General features: G+C 47.3%; 2 protein-coding genes across 3 annotated transcripts in view; one reads left to right on the top strand and one right to left on the bottom strand.

Moving 5' to 3' along the window:
* Nucleotides 1–20,208, top strand: part of LOC110439461 (uncharacterized) — a 1,085,403-nt gene that overhangs the window by 88,681 nt on the left and 976,514 nt on the right. The window lies entirely within an intron of this gene.
* Nucleotides 1–20,208, bottom strand: part of LOC137490922 (protein NLRC3) — a 59,448-nt gene that overhangs the window by 17,330 nt on the left and 21,910 nt on the right. For both annotated transcript variants that reach the window (XM_073947450.1, XM_068219915.1), the window contains 2 exons: nucleotides 17,660–17,833; nucleotides 6,529–6,702 (listed from right to left, as the gene is read on the bottom strand). In XM_073947450.1, coding sequence (XP_073803551.1) covers nucleotides 6,529–6,702; nucleotides 17,660–17,833 — 348 coding nt within the window. The remainder of the gene's footprint in view (nucleotides 1–6,528; nucleotides 6,703–17,659; nucleotides 17,834–20,208) is intronic.

The raw sequence follows: 20,208 nt of genomic DNA, 5'->3' as shown, positions 1-20,208 counted from the left end.
CTGCATATTGCGTTTTAATGTTTGGATGGTCAACTGCATTATATGGAAACCTTATAAACCTGCTAGATGAACCCGTCTCATAAGAAATTCACGTACACCAGACATGAAGTTGGCGTGGACCTGCACACATTTTCATGTTCATTTTATTGTTAGTAAATCCAAACGTGAGCGTGAAACCTGGCATACGCAAAGTTTTTGTGCATACGCAGTGTTGATACATGAGGCCCCTGGTCACTAGCAGCTAAAGCACTTATCATAAATTACGAGGTATGCTATCCATCTCTGATGCAGAAAAGCTATTCCATGTTTTTATAACTTCGAGGCTGGATTACTGTAATGCTCTATTTGCTGGCTGCCCAGCATCCTCTATTAACAAACTTCAGCTAGTACAAAATGCAGCAGCCAGAGTTCTTACCAGGTCTAGAAAATATGATCATATCACCCCAATTTTATCCTCCTTACACTGCCCTCTGTTCAGTTTCGTATTGAATTTAAAATATTACTTCTCACCTATAAAGCTCTAAATAATCTAGCTCCTGTTTATCTAACCAACCTTCTGTCTCGCTACAATCCAACTTGCTCTTTAAGAGATTAAAACTCAGGGCTTCTGGTAGTGCCTAGAATAGCAAAGTCGAGTAAAGGAGGCCTTCTCTTTCATGGCTCCTACACTCTGGAATAGCCTTCCTGATAACGTCCGAGGCTCAGACACACTCTCCCAGTTCAAAACTAGATTAAAGACTTATCTGTTTAGTAAAGCATACACTCAATGCATCACCTAGCGGGTTCCACACAGGCTTCTGCATCTTGCTTATATACACTATAAACAGCAGCTACGCTAATTATACTCTTTATTCTCCATTTTCACCTGGGGATACTCATCCCGAGGTCCTCAGATTATGCGGAGTCACTGATTGGATCCAAGACCAGCGACGAGATGATCCCAAGGTTTCCATATCCAGGACCAGGCCGTATTCTGAGCTGCTGCTGCGCTGATGGTCATGGGGAGTGGAGAACATGAGTCTGATTCCAGCGATGCTCCAGGGACAGACGAGTCTTAGCTGAGGCCAGCTTCCAGCCTCCACCGTGGTGACTGAAGCTCTGCACAAGACTTTTGGCCAGCGGAAGTTTTCAAATCAGGTGAAGTTTTTTTTCCCTTTCCGCTGTCGCCACTGGCTCGCATGGTTCAGGATTGGTAGAGCTACGCATCGATGAATTTGCTCTTCATTGTTTGAACTCTAAGTAATGATTAAATCACACTGAACTGAGCTGAACTGAGCTGAACTGAACGTAAACATTAAAAACTGAACCACACTGTTCCAGTTACTATGACCATTTATGTGAAGCTGCTTTGACACAATCTACATTGTAAAAGCGCTATACAAATAAAGCTGAATTGAATTGAATTGAATAAATGAAATAAAGACAGACAATAATCTTAACACACTCTGTCTCACTGAAACCTGGCTGAAACAGAAGGACTATATTAGCTTAAATGAAGCAACTCCTCCAGGATTCTTATATAAACATGAGGTAGAGATCTGCGCGGGACTAAAATTTGAATCCCGCTCCCGCCCGCACCCGCCAGGTTTTAGCCCGAACCCGACCGCTCCCGCTTATATTAAGAATTTATTGTCCCGCTGCCCGACCCGCCCCGTTTTCTGGCCACGCGCCCGATCCCACTAAAGAGCGGGGGAGAACAAAACCGAAAATCCCCCAGCTATACAGTCCAAACAGCCAAGCTGTCTGTATAAACACACACACACACACAGCACCAAGCACACACACAGACAAATCTCTCTCTCTCTCATTCGCACGCACGCGCACTAACACACACACAAGCCCCAAGCAGATACACAGGCGTTTGCTGTTATATCAACTCAAAGGCTTGTTATACCATGTATCAAGTACCAATGTAATACCAAAAGGTTTTATATAAAGCTATATAAATACTGAATCGCGCCAGCTCTGCAGCGCACATTACTCTTGGGCCGATTCCGGCGCGGATGCGGCAGCGTCGGCTCGCTTACGGCCGCCGCATCTGGCCGATTGATTCGGGCCGGAATCGGGCAGTGAGTACACAAGCATCCGGAGTCCGGCAGCCGGAGCCGGGCTGAGTAGTAAGTCTAAGGCAGGCGAGAATCTAGCCGGAACTGGCCCAAGTGTATTTTACTATCTGGGAAAGCTCTCTCTCTCTCATTCGCGCGCGCGCACTAACATACACACACACAAGCATCAAGCACACACACAGGCAAAGCTCGCTCTCTCTCTCTCTCATTCGCATAGCAATATCCGCAATATTGCTAGACAGCCCGCTCCCGTCATGATGCAGACCTCTAACATGAGGCTCATCAAACTGGTCGTGGTGGTGGAGTTGCATCAATCTTTAGTGATTTCCTTAATGTTAATCAGAGAAACTCACTTATGTTTTACTTTATTGAAGTGTTGGTGTTTCATGTTATGCTTCCAAATATTATGCAAAAGCCTGTTATCTCTGGCTTTAATCATCATATATAGACCGCCAGGACCCTATGTCAATTTTCTAAAAGAGTTTAAAGAGCTGATTAAAATTCTGACTTACTAATTAAAGAGGAAGTGAAGCACTCACTGGATTGTACACTGGATTCCTCTTTAGTGAAAAAAATATACAACAAACTCCATTAATGAGACCATTTAGCAGAAAACGGCATGTTTTACTATAACTTTTAGAGCTAGGGCACTGCCATCTTGGAATATAACTGTGTCTGATGTCACGAGGTTGGTTCTGTTGCCTCAGCTGAACAGATGAAGTGGAAGTAAAGGACTGAACATGGAGACTGGACAGCCTAATTTAACCAGCTGAGGACAAAAAAGAAGACTCTTTATACCACATGATGAATATACTACAAGTCATTCAATAATTCCAATTGTAAAAATATAAAGTCCAGCTGAATTGAGCAGCCAAATAAACTTTAACATTCTACCCTAATAAAATTACCATACATCGCTAAAAAGAGTTCATCACTTTCCCTTTCCTTCAGGGTAGTTCCTACTTTTAATAGTTTTAATTAATTATAAAACATATTTCTATAAATTGGTATTATCATCTAAATAATTTCAGGACAATTTCAGGTATTACATTGAAGTGCTATAGACTGTAGCACTGAATAAATGAAGACGTCAGGACAGATGACTTGCAGAGGATAATAACAAATGTACATAGAGTGCACATGGTCATGACATGCAAATGTGAGAGCGGAAAAAGCGCACGCATTCAAAGAGATTTCATAATCTTACATATTATGAGCGGCTTCATCATACATGCACATTATAGAACTGCACTACATCATTACACCTGAAGCACGCCCTGAATGAAGCAGTTAAGGCTCCTTATTGTACACAATGATGAACTCTGAGGTGCAGAACATCAATCTGGCCTTCTGCTTTAATGACAATAAACCTCAGTGACAACACGTCGACCAGAAGGACACCATTGGTACCGTTCAGCAGTGGAGACACAAGCCTGATTAAGGTGCAGTGTTGTGCAAGTTACTTCCAAACTGTAATACATTACAGATGACTTATTACTGTTATTTTAAAGTAATCCCTTACATTACTATATTACTGTCTCAGAATTGTAATATGTAACATTACTCTTATCTTACTTTTTAGTTACTTTCCCCAAAATAACTACCGAATTAGAACTTGACATTATAAAATGACTAAATGTACTGCAGAGCATTTTACATCCAGTAGAAAGCGGTATGATGTAGGATAATGACTGTGACCTGTCCAGGCTACTAACAATATAGTATATTACTGGCAAAGTGAAGGCTCAAGACAATGCAAGAAAGGACAAAAATCAGATACACAACTGATCTAAGTCTGTTAAAAGTATGGTAGAGGTAAAGTAATTATCTGGCAATATCTGTGAATAGCTAGACTATATTCATATTAGCCACGACAAACCTATATGTAAACTTCAATGCCGGCAGCTAGCTCTCTGCAACTCTCACATGGTCGCCCACTGAAGCTAAGCAGGGCTGCGCCCGGTCAGTACCTGGATGGGAGACCACATGGGAAAGCTAGGTTGCTGCCGGAAGTGGTGTTAGTGAGGCCAGCAGGGGGTGCTCAACCTGTGGTCTGTGTGAGTCCTAATGCCCCAGTATAGTGACGGGGACTTTATACTGCTCAGTGAGCGCCGTCTTTCGGATGAGACGTGAAACCATTAATACTCCCAGGATGTCCTTTAATAAGAGCAGGGGTTTAATCAGGGGCCAAATCTGCCCACTGGCCTCTGTCCATCATGGCCTCCTAACCATCCCCATATCATAATTGGCTTCATCACTCTGTCTCCTCTCCACCTATCAGGTGTGCGGTCTGGCGCAAAATGGCTGCCGTCGCGTCATCCAGGTGGATGCTGTACACTGGTGGAGGATGAGAAGATCCCCCCCCCCCATTGTGTAAAGTGCTTTGAGTGGCCAGAAAAGCGCTATATAAATGTAAGGAATTATTAGTTATTATTATTATTATTTATGCCATGACAAAATGCAGATTTATTTATTTTCTTATTGTTGCCATTATTGTATTCACTTTCAATTCAGGACTCACAATCTCGGTCTTGTGTTCCCTCTTCTATTCGTGCTTTTTGATATGATTTATATTAGATCACTATTTATTAACAATAACCAAAATAGACTTACATATTACATTGTAAATCTAATAAACCAACATTTTTGGCTGCATGTTATATGATGAGATCCAGTTTCAAACACTTAATGACAGAGAAAGTCGAATGTAAAGATTACATTTTATTTTAAAAACATTTATTAAACACCCATTAGGTGCAACATAGTAATCAAATAAAACATTTAAACAAAAATAAAAACTAATGCAAGCAGAAATGTAACTAATAGCAACACTTGATAAGGTATTATAGCCTACTGTACTATTCACTCTTCAAATAAATCTCATTATCAATCACATTTTATCATGGCAACTAAAATAAAGTGAACTAGTGTCTGCTGGCTTCTACATTGTTGATGAGATTGTGGAGGACATTTTCCCTGTCATCCTCTTCATTTTGAGAAGCTGTTCCACAGGGCCCCTGAATACACATATTGGCATGTACAGTGTTTTGAACTGTACTACAGTAAATCCTTCAATTAATCAGTAATACTATAGTTGCTATGGTAACACAACAAGTGTAATATAAACAAATGATCCAGTTCTGTAGTTTTTCTTTTACAATTGTCACCGACTCGGTCCCGGTCATTCCCCTCGCTGGCCAGCAGAGGCCGCCATCTCCGGACTTTTAGCATGACATCATCCATCTACACTGATTGCGCATACACCTGATCTGAATCATGTTAACGACCCACGTACCTCATATAAGCCGCACTCACACACTCAGTCAGTGCGAAGTCTTGTTCAGCCCCGGCCAGCATTACTGAGCGTTATATCCAGCCTGATCTCTTGTGTACGACTCCAGTCTGTCTCTTACTTTGCTTTGCCTTCTGCCTGCCCACGACCCACGCCTGATACACGGACTCTGATTCTCGCTGCCTGCCCTTGACGCAAGCCTGATACACGGACTCTGATTCACGCTCACTGCTCTCTACTCATGCCTGGTAACTCACTCTGTGTCTGTTCACCGTCATTCTTGAAACCATTACTACTACTGTGGATGTGTGTGTGCACCCAGGTGCATATTGTGTGTTTGAGTGAAGTTGTGATTAATAAATACTGCATAATGGATCCCTCCGTGTCAGTCTCCTCATTACAACAATAAAGGGTATATTATACTACAATTCACCACACTTTACTGTAGTAAAACTACACTCTGTATTTTATTTTATCAGTTCACTAAATCAGTTCACCTAATATTACAGAATGCTGAAGCATTCATTAACAAGTTGTAAATAATACTAGCCTAAAACATAGGCAGTATACCTAACACTCAAAAACACTAGTATTTATTACAGTATTAATCTTAACCTGTAGGTAAATAGTGTAGCAATATATAAACCATATCAACATTCTTGGGATAACAATTAAACAGGAGGATCTCTGGAGAGCAACAGAACGAAAGGAAGAGGAAACAAGGCACAGATTGTGAGTCTACATCATCTGACGGAGCAAGAGCAGATCATTCGCACGAACGTGGAGCTCAGAGGCTGAAATTTTTTATTTGTTAATGTCTTACAGGCGAAAAGTTTGTTGTAATGCACGCGTTACTGAACATGCACAAGAAAAATATTACTGAAAATTTATTAGTAATGCCTTACACTACTGCGTTACAGGAAAACGTAATAATACTACTATAATACATTACTTTTGTTACGCATTACTCCCAACACTGTTAAGGTTACCCGTCCTGAATTGTACTGTACTGTACCACTCAGGGGAAATAAGGCATCATACTCACTGTTTAATGCACTTTATGTCTATACTCCTGCACCTTCTTTTACATTCCCCATAGTTGTGTTGAGCTGGAACCTGCCTCTACAGAGAAATCATCTAAATTAAACATCTATATGCTCCTCCACATACTTGAGTTTGTCCAGTGTGTAGTTTGGATCCTCCAGTTGTTGAGAGAGCAGCTTGACTCCTGAATCTCCTGGATGATTGTAGCTCAGATCCAGCTCTCTCAGGTGTGAAGGGTTTGAAGTCAGAGCTGAAGACAGAAAACCACAGCCTTCCTCTGTCACCATACAGCCGGACAATCTACAAACACACACACACACACACACACACACACACACACACACACACACACAGTCCACATCACGTTAGTCTGACAGACATACGTAACTAACACACAGTCACCTGTAAACTACAGATACAAATGTGAATTTTACAGATATCCTTTATTACTAATATATTTTCCTACAATTAAATGACAATACTAGTCTTTAAAGAATATAGCATGGAGAACGCTCTGGTTACTAAAGTAACCCTCGGGGAACGGAAATGCTATTAGTGGATTTGGACTATAAATCCATGAATGGGAGACTTCGTTTCAGAAAGCCAATGGTCTTAAAGAGTATGTAACTTCTGAAACCTCGAACGTTCCCCATTGGTTAGGGAATTTCAGTGCTATTCAGTGGATTTGATTTTGAAAATCAAGGTTACTGGATCTGAGCTGGATCTGAGCTACGGTTCTTAACAGTGGCGGAATAAGCATATGGGATCGCCTAGTGGGGATCACGCATAGCAGGCACCTATACCCAAAAACGCGGGCTGACCAGTGGGCAGACCTATAACGTAGTGGGCCAGCAGGTGACTCGTCTGCTGAGTCAATGCTGGGGGCCACGGAGGAATCTGCAGGGTTCACCTGACGGGGAACTTTACTGAAAGATAAAAGGCGCACGTACCTTCGTGTTAGGGAGAATGGCGCAGCAAGCGTGTTTTAACACCCTACCGAGTTGTTCCTCAATCACCAAAGGGTTACCTAATACCCTTGAGGAAACCAGCTCCACTCGCAGACTGTAACCTTGCAAATGTGTTGGGTGTCGCCCAGCCCGCAGCTCTACAATGTCTGTTAGAGAGGCGCCACGTGCACGCGCCCAAGAGGATGCAACGCTCCGAGTGGAGTGTGCACGCACTCCCGGGGGACACGGCTCACCCCTGCTCGAATAAGCAAGTGAAATGGCATCCACAATCCAGTGGGATTATCCCACTTCCCTGCTGCCGACCGCCATAACAGACAAAGAGCTGCTCAGATGATCTAAAGTTCTGAGTACGGTCCACATAAATGCGCAGGACGCAAACTGGACAGAGTAAGGAAAGGGCTGGGTCTGCCTCCTCCGGGGGCAGCGCTTGCAGGTTCACTACCTGATCTCTAAAGGGGGTGGTAGGAACCTTGGGCACATAACTGGGGCGGGGTCTCAGGATAACGTGAGAGTTGTCCGGCCCGAATTCCAAGCACGAGTCACTGACCGAAAATGCCTCCAGGTCCACGACCCTCTTGATGGAGGCCACCCCAAGAGGACATAAGAGGGGGGCGGGATGGATTAATTCGCCTAGCACCCCTGAGGAACCGGATGATGAGGTTGTGCTTTCCCACAATGCCGCCAGCTACCGCGTTATGATAAGCGGAGATGGCGGCCACGTAAACCTTGAGAGTGGAGGACGACAGCCTGCTGTCCAGCTTCTCTTGGAGGAAAGAGAGCACAATACTGATCTGGCAATTTCGGGGGTCTTCTCTGCAAGAGACGCACCATTCAGTGAATAGACTCCACTTCAGGACGTAGGCGCGCCTCGTGGAGGGGGCTCTAGCCTGAGTGATGGTATTAACCAACGCACTCGGTAGGTTACCTAAGTCATTCATGCGTCTAGGGACCACACGTGGAGATTCCAAAGATCGGGGCGAGGGTGCCAGATGGTGCCCTGTCCCTGAGAGAGTAGGTCCTCTCTCAAAGGGATCTACCAGGGGAAGGCCGTCGCGAGGAGGGAGAGCTCTGATATCCAGATCCGGTTGGGCCAGAGGGGCGCAACTAACAGAACCTGTTCCTTGTCCTCCCTGACCTTGCACAGAAACTGCGCAAGCAGGCTCACTGGGGGAAACACATATTTGCGCATGCCCCGAGGCCAGCTGTGGGCCAGTGCATCCGTGCCGAGAGAGCACTCGGTCAGGGAAAAAAACAACTGGCAATGAGCGTTCTCGAAGGAAGCAACAGATCGATCAGGGCCTCCCCGAATCGCGCCCATATCAGCTGGACAGACTCGGGGTGGAGTCTCCATTCTCCAGGGCGTAACAGCTGCCGTGAGAGCACATCGGCTGCATGGTTGAGCGTGCCTGGAACGTGAATGGCGTGCAGCGATTTCAGCCGCGGGTGACTCCAGAGGAGCAGCAGCGGGCGAGCTGAGACATGCGGAGAGAACGCATACCCCCCATCCGGTTGATATACGCCGTCGCCGTACTGTTCTTCTTGACCAGCACGTGTTGCTGCTCCAGCACCGGTAAAAAGCAGTGGAGAGCGAGGAACACTGCCAACAGCTCTAGGCGATATATATCCCAATGCAACTGGGCACCCTTCCACAGGCCCGCAGCTGCATGCCTGCGACACACGGCCCCCCAACCCGTGTTGGAAGCATCCGTTGAAACAACAACCTGACTGGACGCCTGTCCTAGAGGCAAACAGGCGTGTAGGAACGAGGGGTCGTTCCAAGGGCTGAGGGCGTGGTGACACAGCGCAGTAACAGATACTCGGTGTGTGCCATGCGCGTCTTGGGACTCGATCGTGAAGCCAGTGCCGGAGTGGTCTCATATGGAGCAATCCGAGCGGCGTGATGGCGGCTGCGGATGCCATATGCCCCAGGAGCCTCTGAAAGAACTTCAGTGGGACCACTAGTTTGCTGTCAAGCTCTCTCAGACAGTTCAGCAACAAGCGAGCGCGTTCCTCAGAGACCTTGGTGACTGAGTCCAGCTCCATCCCGAGAAAAGAGATCCTCTGCACGGGGGCGAGTTTGCTCTTTTCTCGGTTGACCTGAAGCCCCAGTAGGCGGAGATGACGAAGCACCTTGTCTCTGTGAATAATCAATTGCTCCCGTGAGTGGGCTAAAATCAGCCAGTCGTCGAGATAACTGAGTATGCGGATGCCCGCGAGCCGAAGGGGCGCTAAGGCACCCTCCGCGAGTTTGGTGAAGACCCGCAGAGACAGAGAGAGCACGAAGGGGAGGACCTTGTATTGCCACGCTCGACCTTCGAACGCAAACCGCAGAAACTGGCGGTGGCGTGGAAGAATGGAGACATGGAGTACGCGTCCTTCAGGTCTATGGCTCCAAACCAATCCCGAGGACGAACGCATTGGAGAATGCGCCTCTGTGTGAGTATTCTGAATGGCAGCTTGTGCAGACAGTGGTTCAAAACGCGCAGAGGGATTGGTCGTGACCCACCGCTCTTTTTGGGTACGATGAGGTATGAGCAGAAAAACCCACTCTCTATCTCGGCTGGAGGAACTGGCTCAATTGCACCCTTCGCCAGGGGGGCAGCAATCTCCTCTCGCAAGACAGGGGCGAACAGGGGGTTGACCTTGGTGAAATACATGCCCGTGAACTTGGGGGGCCGCTTCGTGAACTGAATCGCGTAACCGAGTCTGATTGTGCGTATGAGCCACCGGGCAGGCAGAGCCCTCGCTAATGAAGTCATCGCTACAATCGCTGACATACCAGCGGTGGGGCAGCGCGAAGTGGGTGTGCTGATCCGGGAAGCATGAGGGTCCCGCGGAAGAGCTGGAGGAGAGCGATTCGCTCTGGCTCCGCACCCAGACTCCGGAGAGGGGGCTAGAGGGCTGAGGGAAAGAAGACTGTCCCTCCAGCGCTCGTGAGCCACTGGCGAAGCACGTAGAACCTGCGAGCCGGAAGGCAGCGCATCCCGGACTGGCAAGGTTCGTGCTGTCACATCCGGGGAAGGGAAAAATGCTCTTTCATTGATGTTTTCATGGCAGTAAAAAGTGCCGTTGGAAATGGGGCCCCGCCCTCCAGGGGAGAAAGAGCAAGTTCCCTCTTCTCCAGATGACCTGTCCCAAGAACGTTTCGCGGTCCGTTGCCGGACTTAGCGGCGTTCTGGGCAGAGGGGGCTGCCTGCTTCTGAGGTGCCCGACGCGCTCGCTTCGCCAGAGGCGGGGGCGGTGCATCTCTCGTAGGCGGGCGCCTTTGGTGAGGAGCAGGTATGAATGGCACGGCGGGCGGAGCGGGCTTACGGACCGCCGATAAGACATCACTCATCAGATTGCTCTCTCACCGCCTCGAATTCCTGGGTGAATTCACAGATGGTGTCGCCGAACATGCCAGCTTGGGATATGGGGAAGTCAAGAAAGCGGACTTTGTCGACTTTGCCCATATCAGCCGGGGGTGGCGCTCCTGGATCACTAGTGTGGACATCATCCTCCCCAACGCACACGCAGCGGACTAAGTAGTCCGAAGAGCTTAGTCGGCGGTGGTGCGAAGCTCATAAGCCTGGGTTGGACCCACCCTCGTGCAGCTCGGCCAGCGCTGGTAGGTGGTTATCGCATGCAAGGTCGGAAGCAGCCTGGCCCGCAGCCTTGTAAGCTCTAGCTCCGAGGGAGGCAGATAACTTACAGGCTTTGGATGGGAGACGAGGCAGACCCCGCCAAGAGGCGCCGCGCGGATTGACCGCCATCGCGCACTCAACCTGAGGAATTGCCACATACCCCCTGGCCGCTCCACCACCAAGAGTGGTGAGGGTGGAGGGACATGCAGCACGAGCAGAAAAAAGTGCCCTTCAAGACCGTGTGAGCCTACTGTGCACCTCTGGGAAGAAGGGGACACCCCTCTAGTCGGTCCGGCCGCGGAGCTGAGGGATAAACCATCTCCACCCCACAGCCGAAGCAGCCCGGAAAAGCACGGCTAACATGTCCATTTCAGGATCCGTTTTGACAGTGCTCACCTGCCCGGAGGGGGCGAGCAGGTCAGGATCATCATCGGACAATGAAAGCCCACCCTCCGATGCCGCGGTGGACGTCTGGTCTCGGTGTCATTGTGCGTAAGGGCTACCATCTGTTAGACGGATCGCTTCCCCCGCCCGAAGCTTGGATGGAGCGCTTAGAGGAGCGGGAGGTCCGCGGGCCCATGGGCGACGGATTATCTCTCGCTGAACCCTCAGATCTACCCGGGTGCCCGCTGCAGAGCAGGAGACAACTGGGGTGGTTCGCCCTTTTGCAAAGGCTAGCCGCGATCTTTACAGCGCAACAGTCATGGCATCGCAATGACGACATGAACTGCCCGCGAGCAGCGCATTAACATGCTGGACCCCCCAGGCATGCAACGCAGTGCCTGTGCCCATCATCCGAGGACAGGAAACCATCGCATCCAGAAACGCACAGTCGGAGCGCCATCCTGAAAAGGACTTGCTGCAAGACTGTGTTGCTCTTTTTGAACGCCAGGCAAGGAAGAAACCCAGCTGGACCATCTTGCTTGTACACACTCTGGACCGGGAGAATGCTCTCGTTCGGAATCGCTGGATCACAGCAGGAGGAACCCTCATTGACTCGATTAGAAAGTATCTGAAGCAAAAAAATATTGAATGCTTGCTCCACCTGTGCTTATATGCAGAGTTAATTGGCAATGAAGCACACCTGTGCAAGCTTACGCTGCCAATTCATTGCATTCATTGGCCCGTTCAATACTCTTTCAGACAAGCGGCTTCTGAACCGAATCCTTCCCATACCTGGATTTTCAAAATCAAATCCACTGTATAGCACTGAAGTTCCCCAACCGAAGGGGAACTCCAATGCTATTAGTGGATTTGGACTATAAATCCAAGAATGGGAGAAAGTATGGAAAAACACCATAATGACTGCACCTTTCCTACGCCTCCGATGAGAGGATAGCCAAGCAAGCGTAAGCGCTCCTGCATCAAGAGAGGCGCGGTCTTCCAACGTGGTCCCTGGCCCTTACTTATCCCACTTCAACAGAAGTTTTACGGATTTAGATATTTTTTTGGGAAGTCCCAAGCGTCTAGATAACTCTAGGAATAATACGACAGTACGTTGGGAAGCGTGCAGGCCTGATAGGGAGGATAGGGAGATATGTTGGCAAAAAATACATATGGACTAGCCCTGAAAGGGGGAGTATGCATGTAATAGGATGGTTAGCGGAGAGGGAAGACACGGGTCCGCCCGTGAGGGGTAACTGCACCGAGGCTGAATAAGCATATAGGATCGCCCAGTGGCGATCACGCATAGCAGGCACCGATACCCAAAACGCGGGCTGACCAGTGGGCAGACCTACAACGTAGTGGGCCAGCAAGTGACTCCTCCGCTGAGTTAGTTCTGGGGGCCTCAGAGGAATCTGCAGGGCTCACCTGACAAGGGAACTTACTGACAGATAAAAAGGAAAAAATACCTCCGTGTTAGGGAGAATGCCGCAGCAAGCGTGTTTCAACACCCCACCGAATTGTTTCCTCAATCACCAAGGGTTACCTAATACCCCAGAGGAAACCGGCTCCACTCGCAGATAGTAAAACTTTGCAAATGTATTAGGTGTCGCCCAGCCCGCAGCTCTACAGATGTCTTTTAGAAAGGCGCCGCGTGCATGCGGCCAAGAGGATGCGAAGCTCCGAGTGGAGTGCGCACGCACTCTCGGGGAACACGGCTCACCTTGGCTTTGATAAGCGAGAGAGATGGCATGCACTAACCAGTGGGCCAACTCTGTTTCGACACGCCACTTCCCTGCTGCCAACTGCATAACAGACGAAGAGCTGCTCAGATGATCTAAGCTCTGAGTGCGGTCCAGATAAATACGCAAAGCGCGAACTGGATAAGTAAGGCTGGGTCTGCCTCCTCCTCCTTGCAGGCTCACTACCTGGTATTAAAACGGAGTGGTAGGAACCTTGGCACATATCCCAGGCGGGGTCTCAGGATGTGAGAGTAAGCCAGCCCAAATTACAGGCACGAGTCACTGACCGAAAAATGCCTCCAGGTCCCCGACCCTCTAATCGATATCAACGCGACCAGCAGAGCTGTCTTCAGCGACAGAAATCTTAAAGATACTGAGTCGAGGATCGAAGGGATCTGGCGCAGGCTAGTGTTAATGAGGGCGAGATCCTAAGAGGGCATGAGAGGGGGGCGGGTGAGATTAATTCACCTAGTGCCTCTGAGGAACTGGATGATGAGGTTATGCGTTCAGTCGGTGCTGCCAGCCACCACGTCATGAGAGCGGAAATGGCAGCCACGTAACCTTGAGTGTGGAGGGCGACAGCCTGCTCTAGCTTCTCTTGGCATAAGAAGCACAACGCTGATCTGGTAAATTTCGGGGGTCTTCTCAGTGAGAGACGCACCATTCAGTGAATAGACTTCACTTCAGGGCATAGGCACGCTCGAGGAGGGGGCTCTAGCCCGAGTGACGGTATTAACCACCGTAATCGGTAGGTTACCTAAGTCTTCCTCGCGTCTAAGGACCACCCGTGGAGGTTTGTGGCGAGAGCAAATACCCCCCATGCAACTGGGTTCCTTTCCACAGGTCCGCAGCTGCATGCCCGCAACGCACAGCCCCCCAGCCCGTGCTGGAAGCATCTGTTGAAACAACAACATGGCTGGACACCTGTCCTAGAGGCACTCTGGCCTGTAGGAACGAGGGGTCGTTCCAAGGGCTGAGGGCGCGGCGACAGAGATCCTACAGAAGCCTGAGAAAAGAGATCCTCTGCAAGGGGGCGAGTTTGCTCTTTTCTCGGTTGACCTGAAACCCCAACAGGTGGAGGTGCCGGAGCACCTTGTCTCTGTGCATAATCAATTGCTCCGAGAGTGTGCTAAAATCAGCCAGTGGTCGAGATAATTGAGTATGCGGATGCCTGCATAGGAGATCACCCATTCAAACTGTAGTTTGACATGAATACACACCCGTGAACTTGGGGGGCCGTTTCGTGAACTGAATCGCATAGCCGAGTCTGATTGTGCGTATGAGCCACCGCGAAGGGGTGGCCCACGCTAACCAGGCAGGCAGAGCCCTCGCTAATGAAGTCATCGCTACAATCGCTGACATACCAATAGTGGGGCAGCGTGGAGTGGGTGTGCTGATCCGGGAAGCGTGAGGGTCCCGCGGAAGAGCTGGAGGCGAGAGATTGTCTCTCACTCCGCACCCAAACTCTGGAGGGGAGGCTTGAGGGGTGGGAGAAAGGAGACTGTCCTCCCAGCGCTCGTGAGCCACTGGCGAAACGCATCGAACCTGCGCGCTAGAAAGCATAGCATTTCAGACTGGCAGATCTCGCTTTGCCAGAGGTGTTTGCGGGGGCGGTGCAGCTCTCGTAGGCGGGCGCCTTCGGCGAGGAGCAGGAGACATGGATGGTACAGCGGGCGGAGCAGGCTTACGTCCCGCCGATAGGTGACATTACCCATCGCCTCAGACTGCTCTCTCACCGCCTTGAATTCCTGGGTGAATTCACAGACTGTTTCGCCGAACAGGCCAGCTTGGGATATGGGGTAGTCAAGAAAGCGGACTTTGTCGACTTCGCGCATATCAGCCAAGTTTAGCCAGAGGTGGCGCTTCTGGACCACTAATGTGGACATCGTCCTCCCCATCGCACACGCAGCAGACTTAGTGGTCCGAAGAGCATAGTCGGATGCGGTGTGAAGTTCACAAGCCTGGGTTGGACCCACCCTCGCGCAGCTCGGCCAGCGCCTGCGCTTGGTAGCGCTGGAAGGTGGCCATCGCGTGCAAGGCAAAAGCAGCCTGGCCCGCAGCCATGTAAGATCTAGCTCCGAGGGAGGCAGATAACTTAAAGGCTTTGGACGGAAGACGAGGCGGACCCCACCAAGAAGAGGCGCCACGCGGACAAAGATTGACCACAATAGCGTGCTAAACCTGAGGAATCGTCACATACCCCCTGGCCGCTCCACCATCAAGAGTGCTGAGGGCAGAGGGAAACGCAGCACAGGCAGAAAAAAAAGTGCCCTCCAAGACTGCATGAGCCCACTGTGCACCTCCGGGAAGAAGGGGATGAGAGGCTTCAAAGGCTTCACCCTCTGGTCCTCTACGTAGCACCCATCTAGTCGGTCCGGCCGCGGAGCTGGGGGATAAACCATCTCCAACCCATGGCTGAAGCAGCCAAGGAAAGCACGGCTAACATGTCCGTTTCAGGATCCGTTTGACAGCGCTCACCTGCCCGGAGGGGGCGAGCGGGTCTGGATCATCATCGGACAATGAAAGCCCACCCTCCGATGCAGCGGCGGACGTCTGATCTCCAGTGTCATCGAGCGTAAGGGCTACCATCTGGTTAGACGGATCACTTCCCCCGCCCGAAGCTTGGATGAAGCGCTTAGAGGAGCGGGAGGTCCGCAAGCCCGTGGGCGGCGGATTATCTCCTGCTGAAACCCTCAGATCTGCCAGAGTGCCCGCTGCAGAGCAGGGGACAGCTGGGTTGGTTCGCCCCTTTGCAAGGGCTAGCCACGATCTTAATTGCGCATTAGTCATGGCATCGCAATGACGACATGGACTGCCCGCGAGCATCGCATTAACATGTTGGACCCCCAAACATACATACAACGCAGTGATCAAGCCCATCCTCCAGAGACAGGAAACCACCGCATCCAGAAATGCACAGTCGGAGCGCCATCCTGAAAAGGATGTGCTGCACGACTGTGTTGTTCTTTTAGAAAATAAGCAACTTACACGCACCGCTCTGGAGGACCGGACCCAAAGAACGCCAAGCAAGGGAGAATCCCAGCTCGACCGTCTGCCGCAGCGTGTACCCACTCTGGACCAGGAGAATTCTCGTTCGCTCGAATTGCTGTAGAAAGCAGGAGGAACCCTCATCGACTCAATCAGAAGGCTGTGAAGTCTCTGAAGCGAAATTGATAGCGTGTGCTTGCTCCACCTGTGCTTTTATGCGGAGATAATTGGCAATAAGTTCCAGGTGCGCAAGCTTACGCTGCCAATATATTGGCATTTCATTGGCCCGTTACATACTCTTCCAGACAATTGTTTTTCTGAAACGAAATCCCCATTCATAGATTTATAGTCCAAATCCACTAATAGCATTGACGTTCCCCATCCGAAGGGGAACAAAGGAGATCACTCATTCAAACTGTAGTTTGACATGAAAATAGAGACAGTTATCAGGAACAACAATATGCTTTCTTTACTGCAGCTATACATAACCTGGATAGGGAAATTGTGTGTTCACCAGGAGCACAGGAAGGTCCTTATATAATCATGGCAGTTATCTAAACAAACCTTCTCAAGCTCTTTTGAAGCTGAGCCCCTTTTACGGTGTTGTATGATCCTTGGTGATTGTTGTTAGTTTTTATTAAATGAGGAGAAATTTCTCATTCTTTACCTAAATGATGTGGGTCCTAATTTATGTTATTTTAAAATAAAATAAATCCCTTAAAATACAATTTGCAATGGTGCTTATTGATTTTTGGTGGTGCTCCTACATTTTTTCTGTTGCTCCCAAATTCTTTTTGGTGCTCCTAAATATTTGAAGTTGGAAGCACCGGTGCTACCAAGTAAAAAAGTTAACTCTGAGCCCTGCTATACAACACTCACAAGTTCAGTGGACTTAAGCATTGTCAAGATGATCTCCATAAGGAGATCCTATATTAGTAGGCCTCCGTCGGTCAGTGTTAACCATGGATGACGTATCCTAGCTCTTATCTTGAGGCATGACTGATTGACTGAGACAGCGTCGTTGGTGGCTGAAGAGACCAATACGGTCTATTTGAGACGCACGCCGTATAGGGGTACTTTATAGATAGTGGGAGCTTATCCCCATTACCGCCCCCGGCTATGACAACCTTGGAATCCTGTTAGAATGCTTAGATTGAAAAAGCTTTTAATCTCAGTAAATATGCTGCAAATTCAGCTAATGACCATTTCAGTTCTTAACAACCTATAAAACATTTCCATTCTCTGCTGTGCATCATGTAGAGAAGTGCAGTTTGAGTTTTACTTCTGAAGTGAACACTGAACATCATTGTGAGATCTGCTCAATAAAATCTGACATTTGATGACTGATGACATTTACACTGACTCATTTACATCCAATAATAAAGGAAATCAGAGAAAGGAATAATTTGCATAATATTCTAAAGCACAGTACAATAATCAGTACTGCACATGTGTTTCTCTTATCTCATCATACTTTGTGGCATTACACAATATTTACAACTAAGTATGGTAACATTTATATTGTGAAAATATGTGGTGGAATTGATTGTACCTCAGTATCTCCAATTTACAGTCTGGACTCTTCAGTCCATCAGAGAGAAGCTCCACTCCTGAATCCTGCAGGTCATTGTTACTCAGGTCCAGCTCTCTCAGGACACCGTTTGAGGATTGTAGAGCTGAAGACAAACTCTCACAGGACTGAGTGGTGAGTTTACAGGACAGTAGTCTGTGTAGAGGACAGAACAAACAACTGTATTAATGTGTTAATCTGGCAGAGTTCTTCTCACACTGTTGAATGTTTATGTGTCCAGTCTGCAGTGTTAAGGTGACACTAAAACTGGTGTAGTTTATGAGATCATTACTGCTGAAGACCTGCAGTTAACATATGTAACCCTTATTTCTAACTGTTTACAGATCAGTCTCTCCAACGTGGGTATCATAAATAAACACGGGTTACCAGGATGATAATTTGTTTCTTTTCTTTAATCTGGAGCATCAACATAACACTCACAAACAGCATTACAACATCATTGCATCTGCCAAACTTTTGTCCACTTCCTTTTTTTTCTCCCTCTCCTGCTTTCTGGTCTGCCTCCCTTGAAGGAGCCAGAGCACAACAATAACTGTGTCACACCAGAGAACATGGTGCTCACTGACCACGTTTGCTTCCTGTTCCTAGAAATAAAGTTCCTGTTTTTAGGAATATATTATTGAAGAAAATGATTGCCATTTACTAAAACAGCTACTGTAAAATTAGTCCTGAGATGTTTATGAATGATTTTACAATTTTCTTTTTAAGCCATAAGAGCTGTCATTTATCGAACTCTGATTGAGACGGTTGCACCATTGGACAGTTTTGTTGATTAAGCTCTGAAATATAAAAAAATTGTAATACCAGCAGTTTAAATGGCAAATGGTATATCAAGACAAATAAATGTTGAACAATTTATTGCCCTTTAAATGACGACAATATTAATTATATAAACTTGTCATTGAAAATGCAACATCATGTCAACAACCTCTACGCATGTTTAAATAATATTGAAATGAACTATCCTTCACTTGATAAAATATATAAATAGCTTTGATTAAACTAACATATACAACATAGCTCAAAACAACTGATTTAAGTAAATAAAGCGTCAATAAATGAATATAGTCATAAAATAATAACTATATTAATGTAACTTAGTAAGCCTGATATATTTATCGTTTTTATTATTAATTTGACAAATTATAAATTGGGTTCACTCCCTTACAGATATAGTGCATAAACTGCTGCAAGCTATATAGACACTAGTGAAGAAGTGAGAGATTTCAAACACAGCATTAATGTTTAGTAAAAGAAACATAAATATATATAAACATCAGGGCTCGACAATAAGGACTGCCTGATGGCCCAGGGCCAGCGTGAGAGATGCTCGAGACAGTTGACAGGATCATTACTGACTTGATTGGGCCAGTGCTGCCTTATCACTAAAGTTTAATTTGGCTCTGACTGACAAATTGTGCCGTGTGACCAGTTTTACTGCAAGATGTTCACCGTATGCACAGATTTAGGAGACATTCATGCAGAATACCTCTTTACGCCCAAAAAAAAAAACACCAAACGCAGTGCTCAGGAATGGTTTAAAAGAGTTGTCATGTCCACTTCCTGCAGTACACAAATTTATTTCAATTCACCTTTACTTGTATAGTGCTTTTACAAATTGTGTCAAAGCAGATCAGTTTAGCTCAGTTCAGTGTGGTTTAATAATCACTACTGAGAGTCCAAACACTGAAGAGCAAATCTATCCATGAGCAGCTTTACAGATCCTGAACCGTGCAAGCTAGAGGTGACAGCGGAGAGGAAAAAACCTCACCAATAGGCGAAAGTGAAGTATAAAAAACCTATGATAAACCGCTGAGAGTTTCTCTCAACTGCAGGCACGAGTCAGATTTGCCCTCGGAGTCAGATTTTGACCTTATCATTGAGCACAGATGACTTTATTACAAACATAGAGCAGAATATAAAGACAGACTGTGGTGGAGCGTTGAGAAGCCCTGTGCTGGATTCAGTGACTGTCAGATCAGATGTGTGTGTGTGTGTGTAGTACACAATGACATTCTATCAAACATATCTAATATGATAGGGAACATGGTTACTTACGGAGTTATTAACGCACAGGAATACCACATGAAGAAAGAACGGACTGAAGGGATAAACAATGTGAGAAAAGCACCATTATAGTGCACTGAACAAGTTCAACACATGCATGTGTGCGGGGCAGATATTTCTGTACAACTACATAATATATCGGCTTAAGGATATCGGCCTAATTTTGACATCCGACTGACAGCGATAAGTTTAAAAATAGCATTTATCTGCCAATAACGATATGGCCGCCGATATATTGTGCATCCCTAATTTTATATTTGTTTTTCTACATCTATTTCTATATTTATTTTTTATAAGATTGTCAGTGTTTTTCTTCTTATTATACTTCATAATTTAGATTCTTATAAATATTATTTTTAAGTTTAGGGCGGATGTGTCAGCATTTCACTGCATATCACAATGTATATGACTGCTGATGTGGCAAATAAAAAGTCCTGTACTAA

The sequence above is a fragment of the Danio rerio genome, chromosome 4 (assembly GCF_049306965.1).
Source record: "Danio rerio strain Tuebingen ecotype United States chromosome 4, GRCz12tu, whole genome shotgun sequence".
Classification (NCBI taxonomy): domain Eukaryota; kingdom Metazoa; phylum Chordata; class Actinopteri; order Cypriniformes; family Danionidae; genus Danio; species Danio rerio.
The sequence above is the reverse complement of the archived record's forward strand: the minus strand, read 5'-3'. Positions and strand labels throughout refer to the sequence as shown.